The 13,949-nt window shown below is 37.2% G+C and overlaps 1 protein-coding gene across 1 annotated transcript in view; it reads right to left on the bottom strand.

Moving 5' to 3' along the window:
- LOC122814947 (aldo-keto reductase family 1 member C23-like protein) overlaps positions 1 to 13,949 on the bottom strand; it is a 188,772-nt gene that overhangs the window by 142,088 nt on the left and 32,735 nt on the right. The window contains exon 2 of the mRNA XM_044087207.1: positions 1,797 to 1,964. Within this exon, the coding sequence (XP_043943142.1) occupies positions 1,797 to 1,964 (168 nt within the window). The remainder of the gene's footprint in view (positions 1 to 1,796; positions 1,965 to 13,949) is intronic.

The raw sequence follows: 13,949 nt of genomic DNA, 5'->3' as shown, positions 1-13,949 counted from the left end.
TCCATTTCCATTTAGATGAGGCAGTTTAATTGGGGAACTTGTCACTGCATAGATTTGATTGGAAGCTGTGGAGAATTACTGTGTTTAACCAATGGAACACATGCACTGTTGATGAGGATTGGACTGGAAGTGAGTGGTTCTTCATTGGTCAGAGTGTTTGAGTACTCCCATCGGCCAAGGCCTGTGGTTGTGTAGAGTTGGAGGCTCAAATAATTCAAGTCGTTGGTCCATGATGGAAAAGGTTTGACCAATGACTCAGATTTAATGTCAGTGATGACTATGAACTATAATACATATTCTCATATTAATTGCATGTTCTAAATCTTTAGCCATTATGACTGGCTACAAGGCTAAGCATGGATTTTAATACAAAATCATTGCATTTTGGCACTGAATACATTTTATTCTGATTGGATAACAAGAACTGTTTATTGTAGTTGCGGTTAGTTCTCACTGGTTCATAGTGTCAGGGATGTTGTATTGAAGTATATTTGTGGAGTTTAAGGGTGTGAAGAATTATGGGACATTCCATATGTATGCAGTTCTGGTTTTGATTTAGGGCAAGTTATTATATAGGTGTAATGGAAGGTTTTAAGTTACTTGTAGAAATGCAGGTGGATGGATTAGTTGACAACAAAAAAGCGAGCTGGAACACGATAAGAGCAGGCTAAAAACTGAAAATGTTTAATAAAATCCAAGTAAAAGTAAGCGCTTTCGGCAGAAACAGTGTTCTGCCTTCATCAGACAAACATAAATGGATTAGTTGGAGATGCTCGGGAAGGTGTTTGATTATGTGGGATTCAACATTTTAAATTCTCGATGCTCTATTTTGTGCAATTTGTCTTGATAATATGGGTTCCGATTATATGATCTTTCCCTCAAATAAAAGTACACACACACATGCTTCATAACAATGAATTGCATAACAGACCAAAACATCTAAACAACAAAACAGTGAAAACTCAGAACACTGAAAGTGTGCTTCATAACATTGAAAACTACAATGCATATGTACATATCTCTACCTATTAACACCTAACAAACACTTTCTACGTTTCTGCATCGGGCAAGCCTCCCTACACCCCCCCTCCCATAAATTAAATATACCAACTCCAAGATCACACTAAACTGGAAAAAAGTTAATTCCCTAACCTCAGTGAGTATATTTAATTTAGGGAGGTGCGGGGGGGGGGGGCTTGTCCCCTGCAGAAATGCAGTAAACGTGTGTTTGATAGTTAGGTGGAGGTGATATTTACTTGTGCAATGTAGTTTTCAATGTTATGAAGCACACTTTCAAAATTTTGGATGTTAATGTCTCAATGTTATGAAGTACACACACACACACTTTGATTGGAAGTTTTATGTGAAGGCGATGAGAAATGAGTGCTTAACACACTCAGGGAGCATGAATTAAATGTTACCGTTAGTGAAATCTAAATTTAATCCATAAAAGGAAGTGACGAATTCAGTTTTCCTAGTTTCTTTTGTTACATGCTCAGTCACCCAAGCCCCACCCCAACAAATGAGATGAGCCACTTTTCCAGTCTAATTATTATATACTCCCCTTTAATAATGCATTATAAAGGCTTGAAATTAATCAAAATTATGCTTCCCAGCAAAACCACGGTCAAAAACAGCAAATGGCAGGCTATTAAAAGGGCATGGTCTCATCATTGAAAGGATACATATTAGCCTTTGTGACCTTCCAATTTTCTTTTGACATAAGGCCCTGCAAACCCAATGCAAACCTCCCTATCTCTCCAGCTAAAGTGCATTTATAAAAGCAGTATCCATACCTTTCCAGTGTAAAAGATATCCTCTCTCTTCACTGTTCCATCTTTAATCTTCTCCCTTATAGCTTCACCCACTTCATTTTCGTTCCCATAGAAAAATGCCCCATCAAAGTGACGATAACCAATCTCAATAGCATACTTTATGGCTTTAACACAGTCACATTTTTGGACCTGTGAAACAAAACATACATGAAGAAAAAACTTTAGTGCTGTGTGGAAGCTTCAATATATGGAGAATACTACACAACTAATACAGATATCAAATGGTGCTATGATGTTCAAGAGTACAAATCTGACAAATAATCTGAAAAGTTAAAGTATAACAAATATACTTAAAGTGATGACAATATGCAAGGGAAACTCATCAGTAATGCAGAAAAGAAATTTCCATTGCCTAGAATGGACAAAAATCTGTTGCAAAATCATAAAGACGGCTATGAAAACAAGAAAATGAGACATGGGGAAAAAAAGATTGCTCTGCAAAATGAAGTTTTCATTTTATGGATATATACCATCATATAGGACTTTTACAACCTAGATGGTAATCTACAAATTAATACTGAAGCCCAACTTGCATATTAGACTGCAATACACACAATGAAAGGTATATTAGACCCCTCTTATTACATATACCACATAATATACATCAATTAGTGAAGACAACTTTCTTGTGATAGTACAGTGCGTTAGGATAAGATGCAAGTTAATGAGGCAACAGAAAAGTAAATCAAGTTATTCCATACAAGGAATACTATGACACGGTGCTGGCAATACTGAGTGGCTGACAAATATTCTAAGATTCAGGATGCTAGTGTCTCATGCCATCCCTCCCCTGCCCTAAAAATTGAAGCAATTGCCATGGAGAATGACCATCACAAATACTAACCTGGGGGAAGGAGGTGTCTTAACTGCAGATTTCCTAGCAAGTGGTCACTAGTAAGAAACAATCATGTAGTGATTTAGCAAAATGCTCTCGATATTCTACACCACCCATGTAATTCAGACACTGGGGTAGGTAGCAAAAATCTACTTCTGTGATAGTAGATAAAAGCTCCTGATCTCTGCCACCCCATGGGTGGTACGCCAGGGCTATAGTGGGTGCTAGGCCAAGACTACAGTACGTCATTAAGGTGCCTATAAGGGACTCTTGTGCCAATATCAGATGGAAGGAGTGACCTGAGCTCACAAAGACAGATTAAGGAAGGTGGAGAGGAAAAGTAAAGTTCAAACTGCAAAGGATTTTATTAGTCTCAGAAACATTAAGTAGCTCCATTTAGTGATCATTCATTTTCTTTAGCTTCTATTGCCCATTCAGCAGGCAAGGCAGTGAAAAAGTTAGAAACCTCAGATCATAAACTACAAATCAATTTAGGAAGAGCAATAACCATATTTCTCTGGATAGCAAAACCTTCCTCAGTCATTAAAAACATGGACAATAGTCATTATCCATTTAGATACAAAATGAATATTTCACTATAAAGCAAACTAATCATTGTCAATTTTTTGCAGCTAAGGAGTAGCTGCAAGACATGAAAGAAAACTCCATCTGCTGAAGTCACTTAAACCTTTCATGAACTCACTTCAATTATAATAATTTGTTAAACCACTTTTTGACAAGCCCCATTTCATCAAATTGGAACCAATAAAATCAATATTTGGCAAAAAACAGTGGTTTCTGCATGATGTACAGCCTTCCATACCTTTCATTTAAAGGGGAGATCTCTTGCACTCCCCAGTTTTTTTTATAAGCATGGGTTAACACAGCTCTGGGGGAAAACTAGTTTCCTCCTAAGTCAGCAATTTGAGCCCCACAATTTAGCAAACTGTGTCAGTGTCAGTTGTGCAAGAGGTAGCACACTCACCTTTGGGGCAAATGCTCGATGGTTTTATTCCCATTCCAAGAACCTAGACTGTTGACACTACAGTGCTTGAGTGGTAGGTGTAGAAGATTCTGTGGCACCTATCACAAACAGTAGGGGTCTTATAATTTACATTAATCCTCCCACAACCAATTTTATTTGGTTTATGATGTAAAATGCTTGCAACTAGGATTGTGTTGGTATGGCTTGTTTCCATTTATATAAATGTATGATTGCCTGTGTAGCAAGTGATGGTTTAATAAAGATGTGTCTGTTTCTAAAGCAGGAATTGAACAATTTATGTAATATTACTTGGCTTATATGATATATAGCAATGTATGTGAAGTATGTTGGTTATAGTTTGATTATATGAATGTAAAATTTGCTTATGTCACAAGTGATAATGCAATCAAGGTATTTCTGACAGTATCCTTTTCCCATTAAATTTTATTTCATTCATTCTTTCACCCCAGACAATCCACATTATACAAAATTTGCAACTAATCCATTTACATTTTTTCATGTTTTTATAGTATCCATACCATTTATATATTTAAACGTCCTTTACCCCCAATTGATAAAAAACTCACATGCTCAGCAGTCTATAGCTCTAAACGTCCTTTAGCCCCCAATTGCTAAAAAAGACTCACATGCTCAGCACTCTATAGCTCTAAACGTCCTTTACCCCCCCCCAATTGCTAAAAAAAGCTCACATGCTCAGCACTCTACAGCTCTAAACATCCTTTACCCCCCAATTGCTAAAACAATCACATGCTTCTCTCAATATATATTATATATTGTATTATATATAGACTATTTTGTATTATATGGCATATTTGCCTTTAATGGAAGCTTATTTATACGCAATCTCCAAAAAAAAAAAATCTATACAGTCCACATTTTTCACAACTTTTCATTCTTGCTTTTACTTTTTTTCCCCTCAGTGTTTCAAAGGGTAAAATAAAAAAATTAAAAAAAAACTTCCATCATGCTTCTTACCATTCTTTCCTACATCACTTAAGTCAAGCTTCAATATTGGATAGATTTTCATTCTGTACAACTATTTCCTTAACTTCTGTCAAGCATTTAAGCTTTTCCTATACATCTTTATATTTTTCTTCTATCTTTAATAAACTTCCATTTTCCTTTATTCCTGTCAATATTTTATATAAATTCAATTAAGCTGCACACATGTGAATTTAAACAGACCTGTTTTTTGCAACATAAAGGACTCCTCTTAGTAGGGTTTAGTCTAGATCCCCATACAAATTTAAACATTCAATAATTTTTTATTATTCCAAATGGCAAGCACATTAGCTAGATATGCCAGCTTACCTAATATTACCGAATCAAAAATGCTCTTATTCGCAAGTTTTAATGGTCTCCAAAATAAACAAATATTCCTCATCTTGTGTATCATGTCCTTCCATTGCGCCAGTCTCTGGTGCTCAAGTTTTATTCCCAAAATTTCTATTTCTTTTTTAAACTAAATACCTTGTATTTTTCCTGAGAATCCAAGTACTTTACTCTTCTTAATATTTAAGCCAAACACTAATTCTTTGTCAAATAGCTATACTCATCCATTATTTTTCACAACCACTACTAGATCCACATATGAACACATTACCAGAATCTGAATTCCCTCTGATGTACGATATCTAGCTTCCTCCAGTACTAAACTTATCTTGTTAATGACTGCAATCATAATTAAAGCAAATACCACTTATTTCTATTCTCACTTAACTAGCCAATAAAACAACCAGTTTCACTTTTTGTTCTATACGGATTTTAAAATGCTGATTTTGCTACTTGTATAGGTTCATAAGATACTAGGCTATTGGCCCAGAAGCCCTCAAAGCCTAGCCAAGAACTTCACCCATGTTCCCACAAAGTCAGCACCGGTTTCCACTGTCCAGCAGGAACACAGGCAGGATCCCAGGGATGTATTTTCTGTTTCCCCATCTAGTTGTCCAGCTTACTGTTAGAGGGCTAGAGGTACTCTGCTTGACATGGAGAGGGAGTCTATTCCACAAATGGGGGTCTTTGGGACACAAATCTATCTCACCAAGTCCCATTAATGTCACAGGTCAGGTTGAGACCTCACTTTGAGCAGTCTGTAGGAGACTGCATTAGATGGACAGGGCTTTTAGCCTATCTATATAGGATAGATGTTTGAGACCCTGGATTTTCCTATCTGTATAGGATAGATGTTGAGACCCTGGATTTTCCTTGTCAGGAACCTATGTGGTCTTTCTAGCTGCTGCATGTTCTTGGCAAGGTACATGCAGAAGTGGGTATTGTACTCAATGGGTCTGAAGAAGGGAGGAGTACAGGGATGTTATGAGTTCATGGTTCCTAGATGAAATATTTTTATTTATGAGGTGGGCCATGTAGAAAGCCTTTCATACAATGGTGGCAACATGGAAGCCCAAAGTCAGGCTGCTATCAATCTGGGTGCCCAAGTCCCTCATGACTGACTGCATGCTTAGTAGGTTATTAATGTGATTAGTGGGGATGTCATTTTCCCCAAAGGGGATAATGATGCATTTGACATACAGTTTGAGGCCATGCTTGCGGCACCAGTCATTAGTTGGGGTAAGGTTCATATCACTAGGGGAATTTATGACAGCACCCAGCTTGCAGTAATCTGCAAACTTTTGTCAGCCACAGACCACTGGTTTTGGCTTGCACCACAGAAAAGGTATATCCCAAACAGTAGTGGCCCCAAGACTGATCCTTGAGGTACATCATTTGTTATGGGTCTACTACTTGAGGTGTCTTCCTCTCTTTTGACAGAGTCTCCTACCCTTCAACCAGTTCGCTAACCATCTGGTATCATACAGGTTTGATGCCTAGCTGGGAGAGTTAATTATGCCAGAGTGGGGAATAGTGTTGAAGGCTTTGGCTAGGTCAAGGTAGGCAGTGTGCAGTCTTTCCCTCATCCATGGCTTTGGTGAATGTTTCGAAGTCAAAACACATTTAACTGGCATGATCTCCCTTTGACAAAACCATAGTGTAGGGTCAAGTGTTTGGAGGTTGCCAGTGTCCTTGTTTATAAGGTCCATGATGATGCATTCCATGGCCTTGCAGATCAGGCTAGTTGGGCTGATGGGCCTATAACTGCCTGGGTCAGTGGATGATCCACCTTTTAGAGGGATGACCATGGCTGTCCTCCATTCAGCTGGGATGACGCCTGTGCTCATGCTTTGGTTGAATAGGGGTGCCTAATGGAGCATAGAAGCTCATTCCCGAGTTAGTGTAGGATACAGCCAGGGATGTTATTGGGTCCCATGGAGACTATTTGTTTTGCCTTTGAAAGGGCATTTAAGATCTGCTCCCTTGTGATGAGGGGCGGGGAACAGGTGCTAGGGATGTCCTGGTTAACTGATGGGGGGGGGGGGGGTGAAGATTTCACTGGACCTGTCTGACAGCAAGCTGGCTATAGCTGTGGCATTTTTGTATGCGGTGTTACAGACCACAAGTTCAGAGCAGATTTGGGCATTACCTTTGAGACAGCAGACATATGTGAGGAAGGGCTTATGATTGTCCTTAGTGGATGTGGTCAATTTGGACTAAGTTAGCCTTAGAGGATTTCCCCAGTGACCTTATTTGCTTATTCAAAGGAATGATTGCTTCCAATTTGCACCTGCTCCTTCTTGGTCCTGGACAGCATTTTTTTTTTCCTTTTATTATAGAGTTTGTTTATTGCTGCTGTCCACCAGACAGATTTACTCTTCCGTGAAGATGATTTAGTCCCGTCAGGTATTGCCGAGTCCATACAGCTATGTAGATGCTCTGATAGTTTTTTTGGTGTAGGTTTGGACATTAGTGTTAGTTCCAACTGAAGAGACCGACTGTGAAGCTGCTTATACCTGCTCTGAGGAGACTGTAGTCAGCTTTGGAAAAGTTTTGTTTGACCCTGACAGGAAAGGGGGCAGGGGAGATGGTGACTTCAAAAAATGTCATCACTTTATGGTTGGATCTTACCAAGGAGGATAACACTGCAGGGCTGCTACAATGGCTACTCATGTTGGTTAGGACCAAGTCCAGGATATTTTCACCTCTCGGAGTGTCGACCAGCTGACCCAATGTATTGGCATTGATGAAGTAGACATCTCTGGGCGTTCATGTTTGGGCTAGAAAAGGTCTTTCACTCTATGGCTGCGTAGTTAGTCATCCAGATCAGGGTAGAGGGTTGAATCTTGATCGATTCAAGTCGAGATAGGTGGAGTAGGCATCATAGTTTGGGATCTGTAGCTAGCTATGATTTGAGTAGGCATTTTGTCAGTTAACTACACTTGTATCTCTTGTATGTCACACGGTTTGACCAACCTGAAGTGCGCATGTCTTGATAAATATTGAAACTCCACCTCCTTTGGCTTTGTAGCCCTCCATCTGGGGTCTGAAAGTATGGTAGGATGAGTTAACTGGTAAGGCTGGGGTGCTCTCTGCAGCTTTGACCCAGGTTTCAATGACCACACAAATATCAGCATCCTCCATGGCAAGGAATGCTTGCAATGAGTGCAGTTTCATGCTAAGACTCCGAGCATTTAGCAGCATGACCTTTATGAAGCCCAGGGGAGACCGATGAAGGCCATCTCTGGCAAGGCATTGTGGTCTGTCAATCATGTTCTCCCAGGCTATCTGGTACTGTATCCCCTTGGAATGACACCAGAATGGTCTCCAGTTTGTCTATTCTTCCTCCCTTTTTCCATATTTCATTGCACCTATACATTTTCCCATCATTTACCCTTTTTTAAACCATTAAACAGCTCTAGAAAATTTGCCATTCTTGCGTGTCCTTATGTCTTATACATTTAATGTTTTTAACACATTAAGAATAAAAGGAACTTGAAAACTGAGAATGGAAGAAAAGATTGCAATGAGAGAATTTAAAGTCTCACATATGGAAAAGGTTTTCAAAATAAGTGATTTTACATAATTTCTTTTTGTATATTCACTGTACATCCATCATTCCTTAACTCTTATTTTCTTTAACCATTTTACTTTAGTATGATGCTGCTTATTTTCTTCTTTGTAAAAAAAAAAAATATATATATATATATATATATATATATATATATATATATATATATATATATATATATATATATATATATATATATATATATATACACACACACACACACACACACACATTTGTTTGAATAACTAATTTCCTCTTGGTTCACTTTTGTGGAACATTTTCTCTTCTAGAAACTTGTCTTATGTTTTTAAAGACTGTTATGGATTTCCTTATACCTGCATCTATTCCAGTACTGTTCGAATTTTTATAAAATCCTCTCGTTTACATGATCCAACCATAGTTTATGTATCATATCCTTTACATACTCCATTAACTCTTGATTCATTAATTCTTTTTATCCCTCTACCTATTTTTATGTAGCCTATTTTAATCAAATCTCTATTCAGATTGCTACATGGTCTGAAAAACCCATAATTTTAACTCCTAAACTGTTGATACTATAAAATAATCCATTTCAGTTCTCAGAATTACTCCTTTGTGTCCAATGTTTTTCCATAATACAATTTACCACTTTTGATCATATCTGAAATGACCTTTATATCTGCCCCTTCTTTTCACCTTAGTCTTAAATCACAACTGAAGTCTCCCACTACTATCACTTGAATATTTACATAAATATAGTCCAGTATTTTTCTAAATATAACCTCTTGGTTTTTGCAAATTATATGCATAATCACCCTTTATACCAGTCTCTTCCATTTTATAATATTAATATTCTTCCCACTACTACTAATGTGCAATCCAAAATTTCTATACATGAAAAACTGCTATTCCTGAAGTAATTTCTCCTATGTTCCATATAGCTTTACCTTCCTATAACCCATTTACTTGGTATTTTTTCATCCTCCATTATCCTTACATTAATATGATAATATCCACATCTAGCAATCTGCACAACCCCAACACTACCAACCTTCACTGAACACTTTATACAATTTTTGTTTACTTTTGTTTCCTATGTATGAATTTCTTTAACAGTACAGTCCATCCATGAATGGGCTACTTTCTCAATTTATACAATTTTACTTTTTTTTATTCATGACCAGTCTTGCCATAAATAAAAACATTTGTTTTTGTTACAATTTTACCACAAAGAAAACATGTCTTTGGTTGACCTCCATATTTAACCAATCTCTTATTCCCCTCCACATTAAATTAAATTAGGCAAATGTATTATTTTGCCATTTTGCATTTTCAATACAACACCACATTCCCATCTCCATAACCTCTATCATCTTTGTTTCCACCTCAAAATGATCAAATTGCACTCCTCTGCCACCGATGCATCTGCATCAACAGCCAGTGTTACTGATTTTGTGGTTAGCGATGTGCTGGATACATCCCCATAACTGCCGTGGGTCACTGTTGCTGAAGTGGTCCTCTATCTTCCTTTTATAAGCTGCTTTAGCCCCTCCGATGGCTTTCTCTGGGTTGACTAGCCAAGCTGTTAAGGGTTCTGTTGCCAAACCTGAAGGCTACATTGCAGCGCTCGAGATCGGACCTCCCTAGTCATCCAAGGCTTCCGATTAGGGTACATGCCGAATGTTTGCCGACAGTGTCAGTTTATGTAACAAAAGTATAGTCCGTGTACTCTTCCAAGTCCTGATCCTTAAAAATATCCCAGTTAGTCCTTTCAAAGCAATTCTTTAGCTGCAAGAGTGGCTTTCAGGCCACATTTAGTCTTTGTAGTAATTTGGACTTTTCTCCTAACAGGAGTGAATGCTGGGGTCAAGAATATGGATAAAGGATCTGACTGGCTTAAATAAGTCCTGTAACAAACTAATTGTTTTGTCCTATAGCCATCCTTAATATTTGAATAGGCCTTGTCCAGTGCATTTTCCCTCTGGTTACTCATCTGATGCATTGATGAAATTTAAGGAAACCTGTCTTTAGATCTGTGTGGTTGAAATCACCAGCTATGATATGAAAGGCTTCAGGATGGATGTTTTGCTGCAAATTATTGATGTTGAGCAGATAACCTAGAGCTACAATGGCATTAACATCTGGTGGAATGTAAATAGCTGTAAAGTCCCGAGTTAAATAAAAGGGCCTGCATTTGATTGTCAGATATTCACTGTTCTCCAGATTTGGAGCGTCTATGATCTTTATGTTGTTACACCAGCTATTATGCACAGATTCAAAGCCCCCACCTTCACTCTTACTGGAGTTTTCATTTCTGTCCTACTGAAATGCTATGCTGCCTGCTAGCTCTGTGGCAGCATCCGGTATACACAAATTTAAAAATGTCACTGTAAATAAAATGCAACAAGTTTTACAGGTTTGTTCTCAGAATCTGTAGATTTATTTCATCCATTGTGTTTGTGATGGATCTGGCACTGGTGAGAAATATACATGAAGTGGATTGTGCAGATATTTCCTTAGCCTAACAAGAAGGTTAGACAGACAGCCACACTTTTGCCTACTGTGCCTTCATCACTTGCCTAAGCCAACAGTCCATGGAGTCTCCATGCTATCTCCTCTAGTAGGTAATGTGAGTATAAAAATTCACTCAGCCATATTGTGCTGAAATCCAATTTGAAAGAGATCTTGCTGACCATACTTAAGATCAGCCTGGCTGAACGCAACAATACAGAATATATTATATATATATATATATATATATATATATATATATATATATATATATATACACACACACACACACACACACACACACACACACACACACACAATCAAAAACACAAGCATCAAATGGAGAGCCTGAAGCCACTGCATCTGTGTATGCCACCATCATTTGCCATATTTGACAAAACAGCTGTTTGACTAACAGCTTCACTACCATCCAAAACATGAAAAACGCCTTCCTCCCCCAGGTTTGATTTTAGACTTCCTGCTTCTCTGAGCAGCCTCCACACCCAGACCAGAAGACAAAGTGTAACAGCAAATGGAGTCTCAATACAGAAAGAGTAGGGGAAGTTACCTGGTGCAATGGCCAAATTTCCCCCAGTAATATAAACACCACCTCAAGTCCCCCCCCCCCTCCCCAACCGAGAGCAACCTGGTCAAACAAAATTATAAATACAAATGTTTTTCATGAAGCTGACATTTAATTATTGCATAGTAAAATAAAGAAGTTGCAGAGTTCCATGACAGATTTACCTTTTATTTATACAAAGAGGGAGCAAGAGCTTTCGCGACCTACCCAGATCGCTTCAAGACTGTATTGCTATTGTGAAGTCTGAAGAAGCGATCTGGGTAGATCGTGAAAGCACTTACTCTTGGTAAATCTGTCGTGGAACTCTGCAACTTCTTTATTTTACTATTTTGGTGCCTTTGTGTCAGAGTGAACTCAGTACTCTGTTCATTTTCTTTGTACCAGTGTATTTAAGTATTGTATACCTTGTCTTCTCAGTAAATTGAAAAAGCAAGTGAAGTCAACCAAAATTTCCAGGTAAATCCACAAAAAGCCAAAGAAGTACGAGTTGAATAACGTTCTAAATGCAGGTTTATTTCTTTCTTAAAAAACAGCATACATTTTCACTACTGTTCAACAGTAGCTTCATCAGAGAAACTGGCAAGCGGGAAACGCCAGGTATTTGAATCTTTATGTGACGTGGATACGTTGCACCACGTCACTTAAATTCGCACAGATACATTCCATACAATAGCGTTATTATGTCTAAAACAATGGATTACATATAAAACATATGCTCATATCAGCGATATTGTATTTGAAAGTTAAAAACAATTCATTCTAAAAATCTATATGTTTAAAATGGCATTCATTTCTAGTATAAATTAATATATTGTACTTCACTAACTCTACTAAATCCCAATTTCATAAAATCAAAGAGATTGATATAAGAACTCCAACGGAGTGTCAATCTACTTGGAAAAATTGTTATACATTATATATTAAAAAAAATTATATATAGAAAATAATAAAAACCATATTATATCTAAAAGTAGATAGCTTACCCAGTCAAATGTAGGTTGTGTTATGTCCGTTATAGTTATAGACATGGATAACATTTAAAATGTGTGTGTTCTTTGTTAATTTTACCTCAGGGTGCTTCTTAATTTCAATATACAAGTAATGTTGCAATTTTCATTTAAGCCTGGTGCACTAAACGCATCTAATGTTAATTGCCATTCTAGCTCACATGCTTACAATAATAATGAGAATGGGCCACCTCTAATAGTGAAAGGGACATGATATGGCTAAAAAGTGGAAGCTATGGCCAGGATTATTAATAATGTGTTTTGCCAAGGCATTATCGCTTTTGTTTTTCTTGATAGCGTAAATGTGTTCATAAAGCCTTTCACGTAGCTTACGATCTGTTTTCCCTATGTAAAAGGCTGAACAGCAATCACATGTAGCTAAGTAAATGATAGATTTGGTCTCGCAGTTAAGTTTATAATTGATTTAATATTTTTTATTCCTAATAGTAAAAGAATTTGCTGTTTTCAAATATTTGCAACATTTACATAAACCACACATAAATGTCCCCTTTTGTCTTGAGGTAATATCAGTTTCTTTATTTCTTTCTAGCAACATTTTAAGATTATTACCTTTCTTGTATACTATAATAGGGTTAACTCCTAGTTTTTCTGATAATTGTAAATTACTCCTAATAAAACACCAGTTTTTAAAAACTATTGACCTGATCTGGTTAGAGTTGGTATTAAAAGTAGTTATAAAACTGGTGGCAAATTGTTTAGCCAGTTCGATGTTTGACCAACACTGGTTTTCTGTAGTGTTTGTGGTAGGATTGTCAGTAGAGGGACTAATAGAGTCCCCTATAATGTTATAAGTATCTTTAGCTAACAGTGGAGTATAAGTTCCATTTGTCCGTTTTAGCTCAACTTCTTGAATTATCTCAATGAGTGCTGGAGGGTAACTTCGATTAATAAACATATCCCTTAAGAGATGGCATTCTGCATAAAAAGTTATGTCAAGGGTACACATCCTTGCTACTCTGAGTTGCCCTTTGACTATTGACCGTTTTTGTTTAAACGGATGAGAACTTGTAAAATGGAGAAAAGAATTACAATAGGTTGGTTTTCTAAAAATGGATGAAAAATACAGACCTTTTCTGATGTCCTTATTCAATTTAACATCCAGATAGTCTGTTTCTAAAGTAGAATAATGGTAAGTAAATTTGAGAAAATTAGTAGTAGAATTAAATAAATCGATCAGGTCAGAGGCCTCACTTGCATTCCCATGGAAAAGAATAAAGATATCATCGAGGAATCTGGTGTAGTGTAACATGTGGCATAATATCTGGG

This window comes from Protopterus annectens, chromosome 11.part0 (assembly GCF_019279795.1).
Source record: "Protopterus annectens isolate FY-2018-M chromosome 11.part0, PAN1.0, whole genome shotgun sequence".
Lineage (NCBI taxonomy): Eukaryota > Metazoa > Chordata > Ceratodontiformes > Protopteridae > Protopterus > Protopterus annectens.
The sequence above is the reverse complement of the archived record's forward strand: the minus strand, read 5'-3'. Positions and strand labels throughout refer to the sequence as shown.